Here is an 18395-nt window from a genome sequence, read left to right on the forward strand (position 1 = left end):
ACTTAAGTGGAGGTGGGAGCAAAGAGAGCACTGAGGTCAGGAGAGAGGAAGGGAAAGAAGGCTGGGATCATTCCTTCGAGAGGTGGAAGTGGTGGTGATAGTGGTGGTGGTGGTGGGTGAGCAGGGGGAAGAGACAGAAACTGTGGATTAGTGGGGGATGTAGCAGAAAAGGGAAAGTTGATACACATTATTCCTCTTCCTCCCCATGCTAATCAATAGCAATGTCAAGGCGCCTACAACTCAAATGTTCCCAGGTATGGAAAGAAAGGATTGATGCTGGGTATATGTGTTTATATATTTACCAAACTGGGTAGGAGGTTAGAGAGGGGATGCAAGGGGGAATAGTATGGACAACACCCTCCTTCTCTCCCTCCCGATGGAATTCAGATCCTCCCTCCTATGTCAGATTCTATCCCCCAGATTCTGGAACCTCCCTGTCTTCCTTCTTACCTCTCCCTTCTTCCAGATCCAGGAATTCCCCATCTCCAACCCCAGATCGTCCATCCTCTGATCCCCACCTACTTTTCTCCTATCCCAGATTCCCAGTTCTCCCTAATCCATTCTTTGCTCTCTCATTCTATGCCCAGTCCTCTATTCTTCTCCATCTTCCCCATCCCTTCTCCTTTCATCCTCTCATTCTCTTCTTCCCATGTCCAAGATCTCCTCCTTGAGCTAATACCTGAGATCTCTTTTCTTCATACAATAAAATCTAAATAAATTCTACAGACACAAGGAAGCTTGGAAAAATATTTAAACCATAATATAAAAGATCAACATATTTGCCAATGAGATTTAGAATTTTCTAATTCTTAGCATAGGACGCTGTGGTGTTATGCCTTACATCTTCTACTCCCTTTTGTCTATTTTGGAGAAGGGTTGGGGGAAGGGCAACAGAACAAATAGTGCCTAGAATTGACAAAAACCTAGATCCATCACTATATATGTAGTTTCTCTTACAAGTAGGCCTGTTTGCATATTAAAGTGCAATAAATAAATGAAAATGTTTGTAACATGTCTGTACTTGTTTTTGGGCTTGGTAAATTGAATATTAGACAAATTGACTTTTTGCATAGTCAGAAGTGTGAATCTTTATGCAGATTTATGCAAATTTGCCACATAATTGCCCTAAATTTTTGAAAATTCTGCCAGAGGACAGATTCAGAGGCAGCATGTAACAGTCCATGTTAGATGCAGGAGAGCCTAAAGCTCTGCAGATAGGAGGCTGGGACTCTCTAGAGCAGTGGCTGTCAACCCGGTCCTCGGGGCCCACCTAGCCAGTCAAGTTTTCATGATATCCATAACGAATATGCAGGAGACAGAGCTGTATACAACTATCTCATGCATATTCATTGCAAATATCCTGAAAACCCCAAGGAACGGGTTGAGAATCACTGCTCTAGTCTGCAGAGTACACTGAACCTTGTAAAAGGAAAGTCGTAAAAGGGAGGTCCTAGAAAAGCCAGCCAGTAACAGGATGGCATCTGTACCCAGGAAGGGAAGTGGTTTCCATCTGTGTATGAGCACTGCTTCAAATGAATGTTCGGTGTGAAGCAGTCACTACCAACTGGACCAAGCCAGAATCCTCGGGGTTGTGGGAAATTACAGCTCTTAAGAAGAAGTGTCCTCTGTTTTGGGGAGAGACAGAACCAAAACAGGTCTGCCTGAAGCGTTCCTACTTGTTAACTGCACATAAATTTGGTGAACCCTTCCTGTTACATACTGCCACAGAACCCCAGCCTTAGGGGCAGGAAGCAAAGAGGACGCCAAACATGTAACAGCGTTAGCCCTTTTTTTTCAAGTTATCACATTTCTCATTAGACTAATATAAAAATGTTTATGTTACTGGAATTTTTTTGGCATCACCCTGAACAAAGGGATGTCTCGTCTGATAGCAGTTTGCGGCACGAGCATGTTACTTCCGCTTCCGGGAAAAGGCGGGGCGAAAATCAATCCTCAAAAGAAACGGAAGTTCTACACACCCTGGATAGCGAACCGAATTGTATTTTGCAAGCCAACTTGATCAAGCCGATGTGAAAATGTACCTAGAGCTATGCCTGCCCCGCCCCCATCCAGCCCACACACGTAACGCATATCGGGCTCACCCTGGTCTGCGAGCTGCTATCGAACTTGTCGTTTCTGAAGACAGTGACATTCCGGTGTTTGGGGGGACGCGTGCGTGACACGTTACCTCTCTGGGAACTCATAGCGATGACGTGAAATTAAAAAAAAAAATGGGTGATTCCACTGCTGTTACCTCCCCTTCCTCCGGCCGCGCGGCCAGATCTAGTTCCCGGAAGGCACAGTTGTCATCCTGTCTGACAACGGAAATGCACAATTGAAACACCGCCCCCTGTTTAGCTTCTGTTGCCGCCATCGGCCACAGATCTAAAAATCGTTAGGACTCGCCCTTCTATCCTGGTACTTGACCAACTCTTTCACGCCCGCGCCTTCTTCTCCTCCCGGTCGACTTTCCCATTGGCTTGTGCGGGCACAAAGAACTACTCGCTTCCCCTCCCGGCTCTCATCAGGGCCAAAGTTCACCTCAGCCGAGAAGCTTTACCGGATAGCGATTGGTCCCCAGTTAGCCGTCCTTCAGCACATTTCTCTTTTCCCATTGGTTCGAGCTTGATATTGTTAACGTTCTGCCACGGGGCTGGGCATTTATTGGTCCGCGAGTCGCGCCCGTGCCTGAGGTGAGCCTCCGCCCCCCCCCCCCCCCCTTTATCGCTTGGCTAGTGAACCAGATCGGGTGAAGACTATGCACTTTTCTTGCTCCAGTCGCGTGCACGGAACTTGACAGAGCGGCTAGACTGGGCGCGCGCAGACGCGCCCCCGTGCATTGCACATCCAAAGTGCCGTGTTGGACTGCGGTAGTAGTCTTGGGTGCTTTTTTTTGGGGGGGGGGGGGAAAGCAGGCAAGCGGGTCGATTGCTGAGCGGAAGTGGTCCCATTCCGCGTTCCTTTTTTTGTTATCGTCCCCCCTTTTGGTTGTCCTCGTTTCGTGGCGCTGCACTACGGCTAGAGGCAGTTGTCGCGTTGCATGGAAGCGGTCGCGCCGGTGACTGGGACAAAGGCCTAAGAGAGCGCGAGCGGTGGCCGTTACTCAGCAGCAGCACGCGCACTGAGGCCGGTCAGCCGGCGTAGCTCTCCCCCCTTCCCGGGGTGAGCGGCAGGTGCCTCTAGCGCCAGGCTTGGCGGGGAGCAGGCGAGAGGCCTGGCAGCAGGATTTTCTGGCTGAACGGTTCCTGTTTGGAACGAGGGATACGCGACGGTGACATCTCTGGAGGTAAGTGTGCCGGGTCGTCCCCCCCTCCTCCCCCCCCGGCTCATACCCTTTGACCCAGGGAGGTGGTACTGAGGTCATTCTCGCACATCTCTCGCCCCCGGCACCGCGTCTCTGCTCGCCTCCTCTGTTGTTGTTGTTGTCTCTCCGTAGCCAAAGTCTAACGCCGCTTTACCCCAGGACAAAGAGATGGAGGCGGGGGAGCGCTAGGCAAGAAAACCAGCGTTTATTGGTACTGAGCCCAGGAAATGAGCGAATATTATGAAGGGGAGCCAGGTCACCCGGTCTCTCGTTGGGGCGTAGGCCGCGGTACTGCCACTCGCCTCTCGCCGGGTCTGTGTGTATGCGGTTTTTTTTTTTTTTTTTTGGTTCTGTTTTTTTTAAACGTAGGAGGAAGGAAATATGGTTACAAGCTGGGCCCACGGGGCTCCCCCCTCCTCCTTTCTGTGGCTTTGGCCGCTCTTTTATGTGGAGATGTAAGCAAAGGTGAAGCAGTTGTGTTATCCCTATACCCAAGTTATATTAGGAATTAACTGGAGCTATTTAGTTCTTCTTTGTGCAGCCATCTCGGGAGTGTCTTTAGCCTGGTAGTGGTGGGGAACAAGAAAGTAGTTTGGTTCAGTTTTTTATTATTTTTTTTCCTGAACAGTTAGAGTTGAACAGTTGTGAGTCACAGCGAGGCTAATGATGGCTTGCAAAGAATTGCGTCGTTAGCTTCCAATAGGTGTCCCAGACGTGTAGGTTAATGCTCTGCGAACCCCTAAACTGCTCCGAGGAAAATAGTGGTAAGATTAGGTTTCAGAAAGACAGGCTTGGATCATCATATTAAAGTATGATGGTTTGATTGGACAATATAAGTAAGGGTCAGGTAAGGTGCTCACTGGGTATCACGTTTCCAGGATTGTCGCACAATGTCTTCCAGTGACTTTTCAGTGTCTTGGCGATTTTCAAGAATTGAGCTATGTCTGGAGGCATAATTAGAAAGGCAACTACATTGGATTCGCTTTGAAGTGCTCACAGTGCTAGACATCTGATGGTGTGCTGACCTTTGGTATCGGTGAGTTCCCAGGGAAGATGAACTAGAACATTACTGTCAATTTTGATTTAAAAAAAAAAGCAGAGAGCCAGCTGCTTTGCTTCTTAGAAGGTCAAATTCTTATGCAACTCTAACTGCAAGATTGTATTAATTAGTCTTCGCCTTTCAGACTAAAAGGCCTATGCACTAAGCATTTTCCCATAGACACAATTTGGGGGGGGGGGGGGGAACGGGACCCTTAGTATAGTAGATCCTAAGTGAAGACTTATTTTGATTTGTATGTCATTTTAAATACTCCTTGTTGGAGTTTGTTCCAGTGTGAGTGTAAATTAGGAATACTTAAAAAAAAAAAAAAAAAAAAAAAAAAAAAAAAGCCATTCTCTGTCATTGATATCTTAAGCCTGGAGAAAAATCAGTAGTGACTTTCTAAGGTCAGATCCAGTCATTGATATGGCCTACTGTGCAGGGGAAGAGATTAATGCGAAAAGAGTGAATGGGCTTAGTGAGGGATTTAACCTTTTTTTGGTATGTAGCCCTATAAAATGTATGAATGACACCCTAAAGAGTTTATGCCTTAACATAACGTGAACTAAATAGTGGTGCTTTGGAGACAAATTATTTGGAAATTTATCAAGTTTGAAAGCTCTTGAGGGGTTTTTTTATTCTGGGAATTTTTGTGCTTTAAAAATTGTATGATGTCATTTGAACTTTAATGTACGGTAATCCTTTTTTCTTTATAAATTACATAATGGTATTCAATAGCTCATTCATAAAAGTCAATAGCCAATGTCTGGATTTTATTTCAGGCTATTGGACTAGTTCAGTCAAGTGTAATTCTCAAGAGATTTTCTATATCTTACCAGAGACTCATTTCATTGATGGAAATGACTTGGCTTCAGCAAAAATTCATCCATGGCGTATCAAAACATGCATTATTCCCAGTTTAGTAAGATCCAGGGGCTTTTGTTGACTTATACATAAGGTTGGCAATATCAAAGCATTTTGTTTGAATCACTATATCAGTTATTACATTTGTCTTTCATAAGCCAGCTAGCTTCTTTACAGAAGTTTACTACTCATTTTTATCAAATGCTAGTTCATTTAAATTTCTTTTAAAACCTACATGCTTAGTTTTTTATTTGTATTCCCTCTTTCATGACTTATTAGCCAGGTACAGATTTCTTATTTTTTAAAATCTGAGTTGAATTTAGTATAACCTGTTGATCTGCGTAGATTTAAAAACCATTCAAATAGAATTTGCAGATACATTACTTAATATGAAAATTAGGCTATCAGATTTTCTATGCCTGCTTAATAACTTTTAAGTCATACCTACTCAGCTTATTGGTTGGACTGCATCTATATTGTGAATTGAGTATATCAAGCTCAGGATGTTTTATCTTGAACTGATCTCACCAGACAATTAGCTCATTTTGAAGCAGGTATCAAAATATCATCAAAACTAACATTTTATGACCCTTGTACTTCCATTTCACTATGCAGAAATTGAGATGCATTTTTAGCCTAGTTTCCCATAGGGAAACTGGTCTCCCTGATCCCTCATCTTCCTGTTAAGTGTCTTTCCTAATAACATTTGAACCATTCATCCAAATTTCTGCCACAAATAGAGTACATAGTGACTCCCAGCTAATACTTTTCATCCACAGCATTTCCTATACTTAGCATCACAGTTTAGTTTTTTTGCCTTCACTTCCTGTAGAAAACCAGGTCAGCTCAGTATTTAGTTGTAATCCTTGGAGGTGAGAGCACATTTTATAGCTGCCCTGCCATTGGTTAGTCATAATAAGAACATAAGAAAATGCCATACTGGGTCAGACCAAGGGTCCATCAAGCCCAGCATCCTGTTTCCAACAGTGGCCAATCCAGGCCATAAGAACCTGGCAAGTACCCAAAAACTAAGTCCATTCCATGTAACCATTGCTAATGGCAGTGGCTATTCTCTAAGTGAACTTAATAGCAGGTAATAGACTTCTCCTCCAAGAACTTACCCAATCCTTTTTTAAACACAGCTATACTAACTGCACGAACCACATTCTCTGGCAACAAATTCTAGAGTCTAATTGTGCGTTGAGTAAAAAAGAACTTTCTCCGATTAGTTTTAAATGTGCCCCATGCTAACTTCATGGAGTGCCCCCTAGTCTTTCTACTATCCGAAAGAGTAAATAACCGATTCACATCTACCCGTTCTAGACCTCTCATGATTTTAAACAACTCTATCATATCCCCCCCTCAGTCGTCTCTTCTCCAAGCTGAAAAGTCCTAACCTCTTTAGTCTTTCCTCATAGGGGAGTTGTTCCATTCCCCTTATCATTTTGGTAGCCCTTCTCTGTACCTTCTCCATCGCAATTATATCTTTTTTGAGATGCGGCGACCAGAATTGTACACAGTATTCAAGGTGCGGTCTCACCATGGAGCGATACAGATACAGTACATAAATACATTTATGTACTGAAGAAGAAAACCACATCTTGTAATGTTCATGAACCTTTTTTTTTCTTAACAGATTTGTTGTCTAACATGCAAGCAAAATAAGCATCTGAGTGATTTTTATTAAATATAGTTTTCTCTTAACGACTGTTATCTTTGAGTATTTTTAGTATAGGTTGTATTAATGATATTCCCCATGTGCTTCTATACAATACTGTAGTCTGTGCGATTAATTTCTAAAAAAAATTGTCATCTTGCAGGGTCCAGGGTATGGATAATATGGGAGAGGAATAGCCATGGTAATTAGGAGAAGGTGGATAGAATTTTAAGGGGTATTTTATTCTTATTTGGAACCAGCAACTACACAAAGTGCTAAAACATTTCTGATCTTCCAAAATATGAGTTTATGTACATATAGTACTATAGGCTATCAGGTTCAGCTTCTGGAAACCTTTCTCTAAAATAAGTTAATGTCAATCCCTTTTAAATGAGGCCTCCTACTTTTAATCATTTTTTCATAATTTAATCAACCTAATAAACGAAGGTTGACGTGCCGCAAATGCGCAGTAGAGAGCAGCTCTACCGCGCATGCGCGCACGTCGGTCACAGTGTGCCTCTTAAAAATAAAAACGGCGCTGTAGGAGCGGCGGCCCGAAGACCCGGAGCGGCGGCGGCGGCACCGGCCCGAAGACCCGGAGCGGCGGCGGCGGCACCGGAGCGGCAGGAGCGGCGGCCCGAAGACCCGGAGCGGCAGGAGCGGAAGCGGCGGCCCGAAGAGCGGCGGCGGCCCGGAGCGGCAGGAGCGGCGGCCCGAAGACCCGGAGCGGCGGCGGCATGCGAGGGAGGGACAGACGGACGGAAGGAAGTCTGTCCCTCCCTCGCGCGCATGCCGCCGCCGCTCCGCGTCTTCGGGCCGCCGCTCTGGGTCTTCGGCGGAGATCGACTGAGGGGAGGGGGGAGGGAGGGAGGAGTGACTGAGGGGAGGAGGGAGGGGGAGAGAGGAGTGACTCAGGGGAGGGGGGAGAGAGGAGTGACTGAGGGGAGGGAGGGGGGAGGAGTGACTGGGGGAGGGGGGAGTGACTGAGGGGAGTGACTGGGGGAGGGGGAGATAGGAGTGACGGAGGGAGGAGGGGGGAGTGACTGAGGGGAGGAGGGAGGGAGGGGGGGAGAGAGAGGAGTGACTGAGGGGAGAGAGTGGGGGAGGTGGGAGGGAGAATGAGGGGGAAGGAAATGATCCAAAAAAAATGTTAATGTAGCCCGTTTTAACGGGCTTAACGGCTTGTTTTTTCATAATTTAAGCCTGATCAGATTTGTATAGTAGCAGCAATATGTAATTCTATAGGGACAAATGGGCTGAATGCTTTTGTTTCCTTAGATAATCCATGGTTAGTAAAAATTAGAAAAGGAGTGTAAAACCATGCAGAGTCTCATACCTTCACAAGTTTGCTTTGAAAAAAAGACTACGGAATTGCATTTACCTGCCTGATGTGGCCAGACAGAAACTAATCCAAGGTGGCCTCCTGTCAATCCATATATACAGGTGGAGGGGGATAGTGGTTGGGAGAAAGAGGGGGAAGATGTTGGAGGCTGTGGAAGCAAGAGGAAGAGTGGGAAAGGCAGGACATCTTTAAAGTGTGGGGGGGGGGGGAGAACAAGCGAAAATGGCACCACCCCCAATTTGAAAATAGGCTATACAAAAGCCAAGACAAAGTGTTTCTTGGGCAAAAATTTTCCTTGGCTCCTAAACATTTTTGCCTGAAGTTGTGTTTCCATGATAAATTGTTTGCAGAATTACTCATTTTTCTCATATTAAGGACTTAAGTAGCAGCTGTAACACAGTTGTGGAACTAGTCACAAAATAAAAAAAACTTAATTGTTAGTAACTGAGTTTGTCAAATTGTTCCCTGGGCATCTTAGAAGTATATAGAAGTGTTCCATGTATTTGTGCTACAGGTTCCTTAAATCTGACTTGGGTTTGGTTTTTTTTCTTTTTTTTGGGGGGGGGGTGTTTAAATATTTTATACTTTTTTAGGGTTTTTTTCCAAGCTGCCTTGTTGTATTGTAATATATCTTAACCTAAATCAGTTGGTATCAGTGGATGCAAGTATTGCTGTGCTTGTAACATCCATATATCCCTCATATTTTGTTTCTGTAAAATTTCAACTTCCACCTGCACTTACCAGACAAAACACTCACCAGAATGGTCTACTGCTGGAGAAGGGAGTGCTAGCATATACTCCTCCTCCTCTTCATATCCCTAATTTCTTTCTTTCTCCATTCCACAGGCCTTCTCTTCCTTATCCAGCACCTCTCTCCCCTTACCAGAGCTGCAGGGTAGCCTTTTTTTTCCCCTCAGTTACTACAGATTGGGTCTGTATTTGGGGTGGGTGGGGGAAGAATAATTATGATACTTGAGAAGAGATTTTGCCTAGCTTTTCGTTGGGTTGATCTTTCTCTTTGACCCCTACCTTTAATCACAGGAAAGGGATTCTCTGAACCTGTTGCTGTTGTCTGTGTTCCTTCCCCTTCACTATCTACCAATAGGAAAACTGCACAGTTGATGGCTGTGCTTTTCCTGATAGTGTTGATGCATGTTACATTTTTCATTCCTCTTCTTTCATTACTAAATTGTCTTTGGTGACCTCAAATTGTAACAGAAATGTGTGTGTATTTTCAGACCATGTAGTTTGAGCAAGTGTATTTACCTTTCATCATATTTTAGTTCAAATACCTAATTTTTGATTTAGTGAACCTTTAGTTATGATTATAATAACTTGTTTTATTTTTGGGTTGTGATTTTTTTTTTTTTCCCATTTTAATTGTGTAGTGCACTGAAAATGGTCAAACCAAATTAACCAAGTGTAGTCAAAAAGTGCAGGCTTGAAAAGTGATTCCCATATCTATTTTTTAGTGCCCCCATGTTATGGAGGCTGTGTGCGCAGATGTCTTATGCTTGTTGATTGTGTTTATCCTGAAAATTGGGCTGGCTGCTTGAGCCTAAGTTTGGGAGCCATTGGCCTAGAGAACATCTATAAATAGGTGAAATAGCCTCTTAGTTCTTGGATTATTTTAGCCCTTAAGTCAGTAAACTGAACAGACCACTCATCTCAACTTTTACTAGATAAATCCGATCTTTGTTTAATTTTGTGTGTGTGCAGTGGCTATATGTCTACACACCCTTCCAAAATGTTCAACTTTTGTTGCCTTATAAACTGGAAGAAAAATGATTAAAATAGTGTTCCTTGTATCCACATATCTTATCCCACAACTGCTAAGTGAAATATATTCCAGAATTTCTTAATATATTTATTTATTTAATAGCTTTTAATATACCGGTGTTCGTGCAAGCACATCACGCCGGTTTACAATACAACTTGAGAAAGGAGGAAATTACATAAAACAGGGAGCGGGTAATGGAGCAGGAGCGAAGAAGGAGAGGGAGTGAGTGAGGGAGAAGGGTTCCAGGAGGAAAGGATAGCAGCTGAGAACGTATAGTAGCATAACCATAAATGCAGAGGGATATACAACGTGACTTAATTAACGTAGGTTAAATATTGATGCTAATTTACAGCATATAAAGAAAGGTCATATATGATAGCTTATTTACAGTAGTTAATGCAGGTTATAAAAGATAACTTATTTACAGCATTTAGAGCAGGTTGTACATTTTAACTTAAACTTACAGTGGAGTCGGGTGTCTGGGGTGCGTTACAGGGGAGGGTAGGGAGGAGGGGAGGATAGGGGTGGGTTGCAGGAGAGGGGTGTGAGGGGGGGTGACTGGGTGGGTTTCAGGGGGTAGGCTACGAGGGGTTGGTTTCTGGGTAGGCCTGTCTGAAGAGCCAGGTCTTAACACCTTTTTTGAAATTGGGTAATGAGGCTTCAAGACGGAGGTGTGTGGGGAGGGAGTTCCAGAGGGCAGGGCCTGCGATAGTGAATGTTCTTTCTCTGGTGGTGGAGAGGCTTAGTGGAAAGCTATTCCAGTCACTCATGTAGTGACTGTCATTTTATGAATTCTTAGTGATTTTATTTTTTAATTTGTAATTTTCAATGTTATGTATGTTGCTCTGATTTACTTTTGTAAAATATTGCAACTAAGCAAATAATCCTAAATATTTAAACTATGGTGTAATTCATTTCCTTCAAAAGTGCACACAAGTGATTTGGCCCCCACCTATGTTAAACTGAGTCACATGACAGGATAAGTTCAGCAGTTTCTGTTTGGTTCTCTTTACTGGGTTGTGCATTTCAAAGCAAAATCCCAACCATGAGCTACCAAGGAACTGTCAAAAGAACTCAGGAGAAAGTTGTGGAAAGATGCTGATCTGGATGATGGCTATAAAAGAACTGCCAAGTCTTTTGAATATTGCTGAGCACATTCAAGACAATTAAGAAATAGAAGTTATGTGGGCAGTCAAGACCCTGCTTAGATCAGGCTGCCTACAAAGTGGAGAGCCAAGTGTAAACCCACCCCGGGGAGCTTACCACACTCGGGAGCTAGTTGGAATTCAGGGGAGATTCTCCTTTTGTCATCCAAGCCAGCATCCCTAAAGGCATTAACTAGGGCAGGGGTGCTCAAACTGGTCCTACAGGACCCCCCCCCCCCAAAGCCATCATGTTTTCAGGATATCCCTAATAAATATGCATGAGGGATTTGCATACATTACCTCCTGAAAAACTGACTGGGGGGCCCCATAGCACCGGTTTGAGTCCCCCTGATATAGGGGCTCTTGGGGTCTGCCAAGCATATACCAGAAGGTTTTCTGACTGAGACCCTTACCTCATTTTCTTGCAGACTTTTTTTTTTTGTCGCCGCCCCCCCCCCCCCCCCCCCCCCCATCTTTTACTGAACATGATTTCATGGAAATAGGATTCTCTCTCCATTCTGACCACTTCAGATGGAGAAAGTCAGAGCAAGAGCAATTTTTCTTAAGTCACTATTCCTTTCATGAAGTCTATTAGTTTGTTGGACTTATTTGGAGGGCCTCCTTGAGATGAGGCAGCTCCTAGACTTCAGCAAGATGGATTAAGAAAACTATTGCTTCTATCGATTTCCTGAAAGGGCAACCAAATTGTGGAGCTTGTTTGGGCTCAGGCTTTCTCTTTTTGGTGGAGTGTATAGTGCTCACTCCAGAGGAGTTAAGTGTTACCAGGTGGTCTTCCTTACATTCGTTTGCAAAACATTGCAGGGTAGATCTATAGGTCAGAAAATGATGCAGCCCTCGGTGCACACATTGTCAAACCAGCCAGCTCCTGAGGCAGATGGGCTTCCTCCCATCTGAAGTCATATAAGCTTGGGGACGCCTTACTTGTCTGGACTGGTGCAGCAGGTTGGTAAGGAAAGAGAAATTTGGTCTTATTTGTTAATTTCCTTTCCTCGAGTCCTGCTACACCAGTCCAGGACTATCACAGAACATCAGTACCTGCACAGTTATCCTGGATGGGGCATCTTCAGTTACAAATTTCTACCTTCTCTTAAGAGATGAGCATGAGGAAGTCTTGATCTTACAAATTTTCTCCCCCCCGCCCCTTGCAAACCAGCCTTTATACCAGGTGATGTCACTGGCAAAGGTGTGTCCTCTGTCTCCATTTGCTACTAGGTGGAGATAATCCACTTGTCTGGACTGATGGAACAGGACTCCAGGAATGAAAATTAACAGGTAATACCAAATTCCTTCTTCATAAATATGAACAAAAAGCAGTTTGACAGATAAATGCAATAATCAATACAAAATAGTCCCTAGTATGCAGAATAGCCCCATCCCCCTACACTAACGGGGTGGGGTAGGTCAACCCTTTAATACAAAACTTACAAGTAGTCATTCAACATAAACCTACTAAACTGAGCCCATACCAGTCCTTCTAAATAGCAAGCACAATATATTAAATTACCAAAATCCCAGCAAACCTAGTCCCCTCACATCAAAAAAATAGAGGATACGTACATTCCATGTAACAATGTTCACTCCCCTTTCGTTACTTGATCCCTCAGGTTGTCACCAAAGGAACTCCCCAGACATGGTTTGTTTCTATCTCTAGACCTGATTCCTACACCATAATCAAATTCCATATCATGATTAGCTGGAATGAACTAAAGTCCTCTGTTTGTTTTTTTTTTTTGGGTGGGGGGGGGGCTGTCTGAAAAAGCTTTGTTAGAATTTTTTATAGAATATGCAACACTTGCATATTTGAAAGACAGGAATTGTATAGAAGTTTGTTGACTATGGCATTTAGGATAGTTGTATACATTTCTTTATTACATAGATTTGATTACCATTAGTATTTGAATTCTTTGCAGTTTTTCAAGCAAAAGATAAAGTAAAAGTGTAAATGTCATAAGAATTTTAGTATATAAGCTTGTTTAGAAAGCGAAGTTTTGAGTGTACTGCCAGATGTCAATAGTACAAAAATTGTTTTAACAGTAAGTGCAGTGAAACTATAGTTTGAGCAAGATTCAGTTTATGCATCTAGCTTTATCAAAGACCTTGAAAGTGCATGGTATAGAGCTGCCAGAGTACAGCTAGTTCTAAACTGGTTGCCATGACCACTTGATATTGTCTTTGTATTATTTTGTAGACTGTAATTTGCCAGCAGATTCGAACATTTTTTTTTTGTGATATCAGATCTATTAAATTATGCAATATTCAGTTTTTCTTTCAAAGCAAATGTTCATAGCAAAAATAAATAGAAGTGTACTTGTGTAAGAGGACAAATTTATTAATCATTAGGCTGGATTCATGTGATCATATTGGTTGACATGCCCCCCTAACTTTAGCTTCTGTGCTATCCCATCACTCACAGCAGACCAGCAATTATCTAAGGCCCATGGTGGGAAGGCTATTCTTCGTGGGCAAGCAGTACAAAAAACAGCCGCATAAATGGGTGACATCATCCAGTGGCACCTGGATGAAAAAACAGTCTTGAGCATGAGTCTTTTCAGTCTTTTTTTTTTTTTTTTTTTTTTTTTTATTCCTCATGCAAAAGGATGCATTTTTCCTCTCTTAAGCTGCTTGCCCAACATCTCTTTTTTTTTTTTTTTTTTTTTTTGCAAATCAAGCTGAAGGAATGATAGTGATGCAGTCCTAGACAAATCAAAGAAAAAAGGATGGATCATTGATGAAACTTAGATCACGTCTTCAAAAAACTGAATCATATATAGGGAAATTTAGCAACACCTTACATTTAATCAATATTCCAAGTTAAAATACAGAGGTAAGGTAGATTTTTTTTTTCTTCCCTATCTTCTGATTTTATTTTTTCCTCTGAAGTAGTTTGTTTTTCTCAAAAAAATTTTATTTTTGTTAATTTAGTTTTGCAAAATTGAGTTTGCCCTATCTTGCAAAGCAAACCAAGCTTCAAAATGTGTCCCTGCAGTTGTCTTTATCAGACTAGCGGGACTGCCATGTTTGTGCTTAGGTCCATCACATGATGTCTAACTGCACAGTCTATGCCTGAATGTCACCCAGGGCCAGAAGATTCAGAAGCTAAATGGAACAAGTTTTTAAAGCTTCCAGATCAGCAAAGAGGAAACAATTACCAGCTTAGGGACATCACCTAAATTTAAAAAAGACAAAAGTCCCCCTCATGCTAAACTCCATGATTCTGAAGGCTTGGCACAGGTGCCACTCCCCTTCTAGCAAAGAGAGACAGACTGCATTCTTCAGTGCCAAAGCATGCAGGAGTGAAAACGAGCTCTGTGGGCACTAAATGTCAACAACACATTGGGATGTTTAGTGCCATCCCTCTTAGCATAATTTTTGCTGGAACAATCAACAAGTAAAGGTACCACAGCTTCTGGCATGGAGATATGAATCTTAGTACTGATCAAGCAAAACAGTTTTTAATTCTGTGTCCTGTCCAAACAATCCATGCTGATTCTAGTTCCTGAATCAGATATTTCTTCTACTGGGATTCCTCCTTAACAGGATCATCATCAAAGTAAGTTTTTTATTAAATTAATCCAATCTTAATATACCAGGTTCTACATCTCCTTCCATCCTAGTTAGAAAAGAGTCTCCCATTTTTGAGTCCATGGCCATAAAATCTGAAACTCCATCTATTTTGCCATGCTAAGCCAGGCAAGAAATTATACAAACTGAATCATAGTTTGAGTCAAGATTCAACTTTTGTCCAAGGCTAGGACAGTCTCAGAAGAACCACATCTAGTATTGTGTGATCCTTGAAAGATCAGAATCATCTGAATTCCTTCTTGTACTAGTCTGATGATGAAAAGTCAATCTAACTTCATCGGACCCTTCTCCACAGCATCCTAGAAGTACATCACCCGAAATCTGTCATATTCTGCTTTTGTCCAAAAGATGTCAACAGCAAGTCCATTTGCTTTACAGAATGAGGCAGAACATAGAGATGATATATTTGGTATGCTAATCCCAAAGACAGAATGTAACTGACACCCTTCTCTCTATTACCAGCAGCAAGGAAGTTATATCTCAGAAAAATTCAACCTTGTCTTGAGCATCGGGGTGCAATTCCTCCATGAATCTGTAATAATGGAATCAGCTTTTTTTTTTTTTTTTTGGGGGGGGGGGGTGGGAAGCAAAGGATTCCAAACTACATTCTAGTATTCCTCTGTCAGAACTTCCCAAACTTTTCATGTTGGTGACACACTTTTTAGACAAACACAATTTCAAGACACAGTAATTCACTCTACTAGCAAACCAGAGGTTAAAGGTTAAACGCACAAAACGTATTTCGACAATTTATGTATGTTTCCTTAAATATATACTAATGTAGAGACCTGATATGCTCTTCCCGAATCATAGGACAACAAACCCCCCCCCCCCCCACCTCCTTTACAAATAATAGTACACATCCTTTGGTTTTCAAAAAGGCTGCAGTTTATTTACAACTTGAACCCGAGCCCTTAACTTTAACATAAGCTCAAAACGCCCCCAGTGGTAGGGCTAAGCATTGTCCATGTCTCGTCTTACCCCACCTTGTCCCAGCAAAGGTAAGCACGCGGCCTTGAGCATCGGCCCCCCTCTTGCTCATTGGCCATCTCATGTAGCAGCCCCCAAATTACATAAGATCCCCCCCCCACCATGCTCTTTTACAGTAAATTCAACACTTAACAGGCTCAGGTTTACCGCCACCTTCTGCGACAAAGTTTAAAACATTATACACTCCTGAAGAATAAACATAATATGTCATAAGGAGGGAGGGAAACTAAACGCCGCTGCTGCCTCAGCCTGCCCACACCGTCTGAGGCAAAACTAACGGCTCCCTGACTAACAGAACGGTGCCCAACCACAGTGAAGCATTTTAAAATGCTCCCCTGCTATTGGTCACCGCTGCCGGGCACCCCCCGCCTCCCCCTCACCATTCTTCGTCCCCCCCCCCCCTCTTCCAAAGCGCTCCGCAGCACAAGACAAGCCTGCACCGCCTCCACATAAATTTTTGTGGATTACATAATGATACACCTACACTGACCCCACCAGGCAGCTCCCATTGATTCTCTCACGGCTCCCTCCCCACCCCACAGGCACACATGCACACGCACGCACGCAGACAGGCAGGCACCTATTCTCACACAGACAGACCCCAGGAAGACATCCATTCATTCTCATAAACAGATACAGCCTCAGGCAGTCACCCATACATTCACACACATACACCCCCAGGCAGACTCCTATTCATACACTTGCACACACTGAAGGCAGCCCCCCCCCCCTCCTCTTTCTTTTGCCAGCAACCTCAGAGCCTCTCTCATTTCCTCTGCTACTGCTGTCACTGCTGCCATGTGGATATTTGGGGAGGTGCTGATTGCTGCTACTGGCACTGAAGCCCGTTCTGCTGCCTCCTCTGTGCAGGCCCCGCGGTATTAAATATTTGCGGGCTTCCACTTCCTCCATGCCGATCTCGTACATTGCGAGATCGGCATAGAGAAAGTGCTACTCTTGCACATTCCCAAAGATAACATATGCCAATCACTAAAAAATAATCTTTTTTACCTTTGCTGTCTGATCTTAGTTTTCTAATCAGTTGGTCACAGGCCTTTTTTTTTTTTTTTCCACCTTCCCTTTCTTGTTTTTTGCCAATTCCTTTTACAGGGTCTTTTTTTTTTTTTTTCTATTTTTCTCTCCATCTGTCTTCTTCCCTCAAACACACAATCAGGCTCTCATTCTCACAGCAGTCCTGCTACCGAGTTTCCTCCTCTTCTCGGGCCATTGCGATGTGGGATATCAGGTGGCCCATTAACGCTGCTCTTCTTCTGTACATGGAAGATGCTCCTCCTCCTTCCTGCCCATGTGGCTCCAGCAACATTTTTCTTCTGGGGCTGCGCAGGCAGGACGGAGGAGGAGTGAACTTGACCCTTTTCTTCGGGCCGTGGTGAGGTAAGCTCCACCACGGCCCCGCCGATCTTCCTGCTGTAGTTCCCTGCTTCCGCTGGCCCTGCTGCTATGCGGACCAGACGACACACCTTTCCACTGCAGGTGACACACTAACATGTCGTGACACACAGTTTGGAAAGCTCTGCTCTGTGTAATGATGCAAGTTTACTGAACCCCATGGCAAAGAAGATTTTCTAGTTAGCTATGTTAACATCTAGGATAGCTGCTCATCAACTGTATACAGAATGATAAATTTATAACTTCTTCCAGGAGCTGCAAGCCTTGACCTAGCAGCTTTCTTCAATGGATCGTTTTACTCCTGTACCACAAGAAGCAAAAGAATGTGGGAAGCACATATAATTCAGTCAGCTTATAATGCACAAAATACTTCCTCAAGAACATCTGCCATAGCATTGGAGCCAGAAGGCTAGCATGGCTGCAGGCTTTGGGTTTTCATGAAGATGTTCCCAAAAACCTAAGAACATAAGAAATTGCCATACTAGATCAGACCAAAGGTCCTTCAAGCCCAGCATCCTGTTTCCAACAGTGGCCAATCCAGGCTACAAGTGCCTGGCAAGTACAAACACTAAGTAGATCCCAACTACTGATGCCAGTAGTAGCAGTGGCTAGTCTCTAAGACAACTTGATTAATAACAGTTAATGAACTTCTCCTCCATGAACTTATCCAAACCTTTTTTTAAACTCAGCTACACCAACTGCACTAACCACATCCTCTGGCAACAAATTCCAGAGCTTAATTGTGTGTTGAGTGGAAAAGAATTTTCTCCGATTAGTTTTAAATGTGCTACTTGCTAACTTCATGGAGTGCCAGTGCTCCATGCACAGGGATAATCTACTTGAAGGCAAAGTTTAAAGAAACAGATCCTATTAAAGATCACTACTTTACCCTCCTTATCCTGTCAGCAGCCACAACTGAACAACTATTTACAAGCAGGAAAAGTCAACCACAGCATTACAGGAGGCAGTACTATTATTAAAAAAAAATTTTTTCCCCAGCAGCAGTATAGCAGACTGTGTACTAGGGACAGAGCGCAGCCCAAACTCTCCAAACACAATAAAAATGTAATCATAGTTTTTTTTCTACAACTTCAAAAAAGCAAAATTGCTTACCTTGTAATAGGTATCCCAGGATAGCAGGATGTAGTCCTCACATATGGGTGACGTCATTGACAGAGCCCTATTGCGGAAAACTTTGTCAAAGTTTCTAGAAACGTTTGACTGGCACTCTGAGCCCACTGAGTATGCCCAGCATGCTGTG

At 43.3% G+C, this 18395-nt stretch overlaps 2 protein-coding genes across 6 annotated transcripts in view; one reads left to right on the forward strand and one right to left on the reverse strand.

The window, feature by feature from the left end:
* Nucleotides 1–3450, reverse strand: part of C1H9orf85 (chromosome 1 C9orf85 homolog) — a 100219-nt gene extending 96769 nt beyond the window's left edge. Inside the window, exon 1 of one of the 4 annotated variants that reach the window (XM_029612505.1) lies at nucleotides 3333–3450. In XM_029612505.1, coding sequence (XP_029468365.1) covers nucleotides 3333–3374 — 42 coding nt within the window. In that variant the 5' untranslated portion in view covers nucleotides 3375–3450. Of the gene's footprint in view, nucleotides 1–2102; nucleotides 2511–3332 lie in introns of those variants that run through there. The other 3 variants (XM_029612485.1, XM_029612495.1, XM_029612515.1) reach the window with 3 other exon arrangements.
* Nucleotides 2553–18395, forward strand: part of ABHD17B (abhydrolase domain containing 17B) — a 57507-nt gene continuing 41664 nt past the window's right edge. Inside the window, exon 1 of one of the 2 annotated variants that reach the window (XM_029612462.1) lies at nucleotides 2553–3286. The gene's annotated coding sequence lies outside the window, so the exon portion shown is untranslated. Of the gene's footprint in view, nucleotides 3287–4195; nucleotides 4341–18395 lie in introns of those variants that run through there. The other variant, XM_029612471.1, reaches the window with a different exon arrangement.

The sequence above is a fragment of the Rhinatrema bivittatum genome, chromosome 1 (genome assembly GCF_901001135.1).
Source record: "Rhinatrema bivittatum chromosome 1, aRhiBiv1.1, whole genome shotgun sequence".
NCBI classification, from domain to species: domain Eukaryota; kingdom Metazoa; phylum Chordata; class Amphibia; order Gymnophiona; family Rhinatrematidae; genus Rhinatrema; species Rhinatrema bivittatum.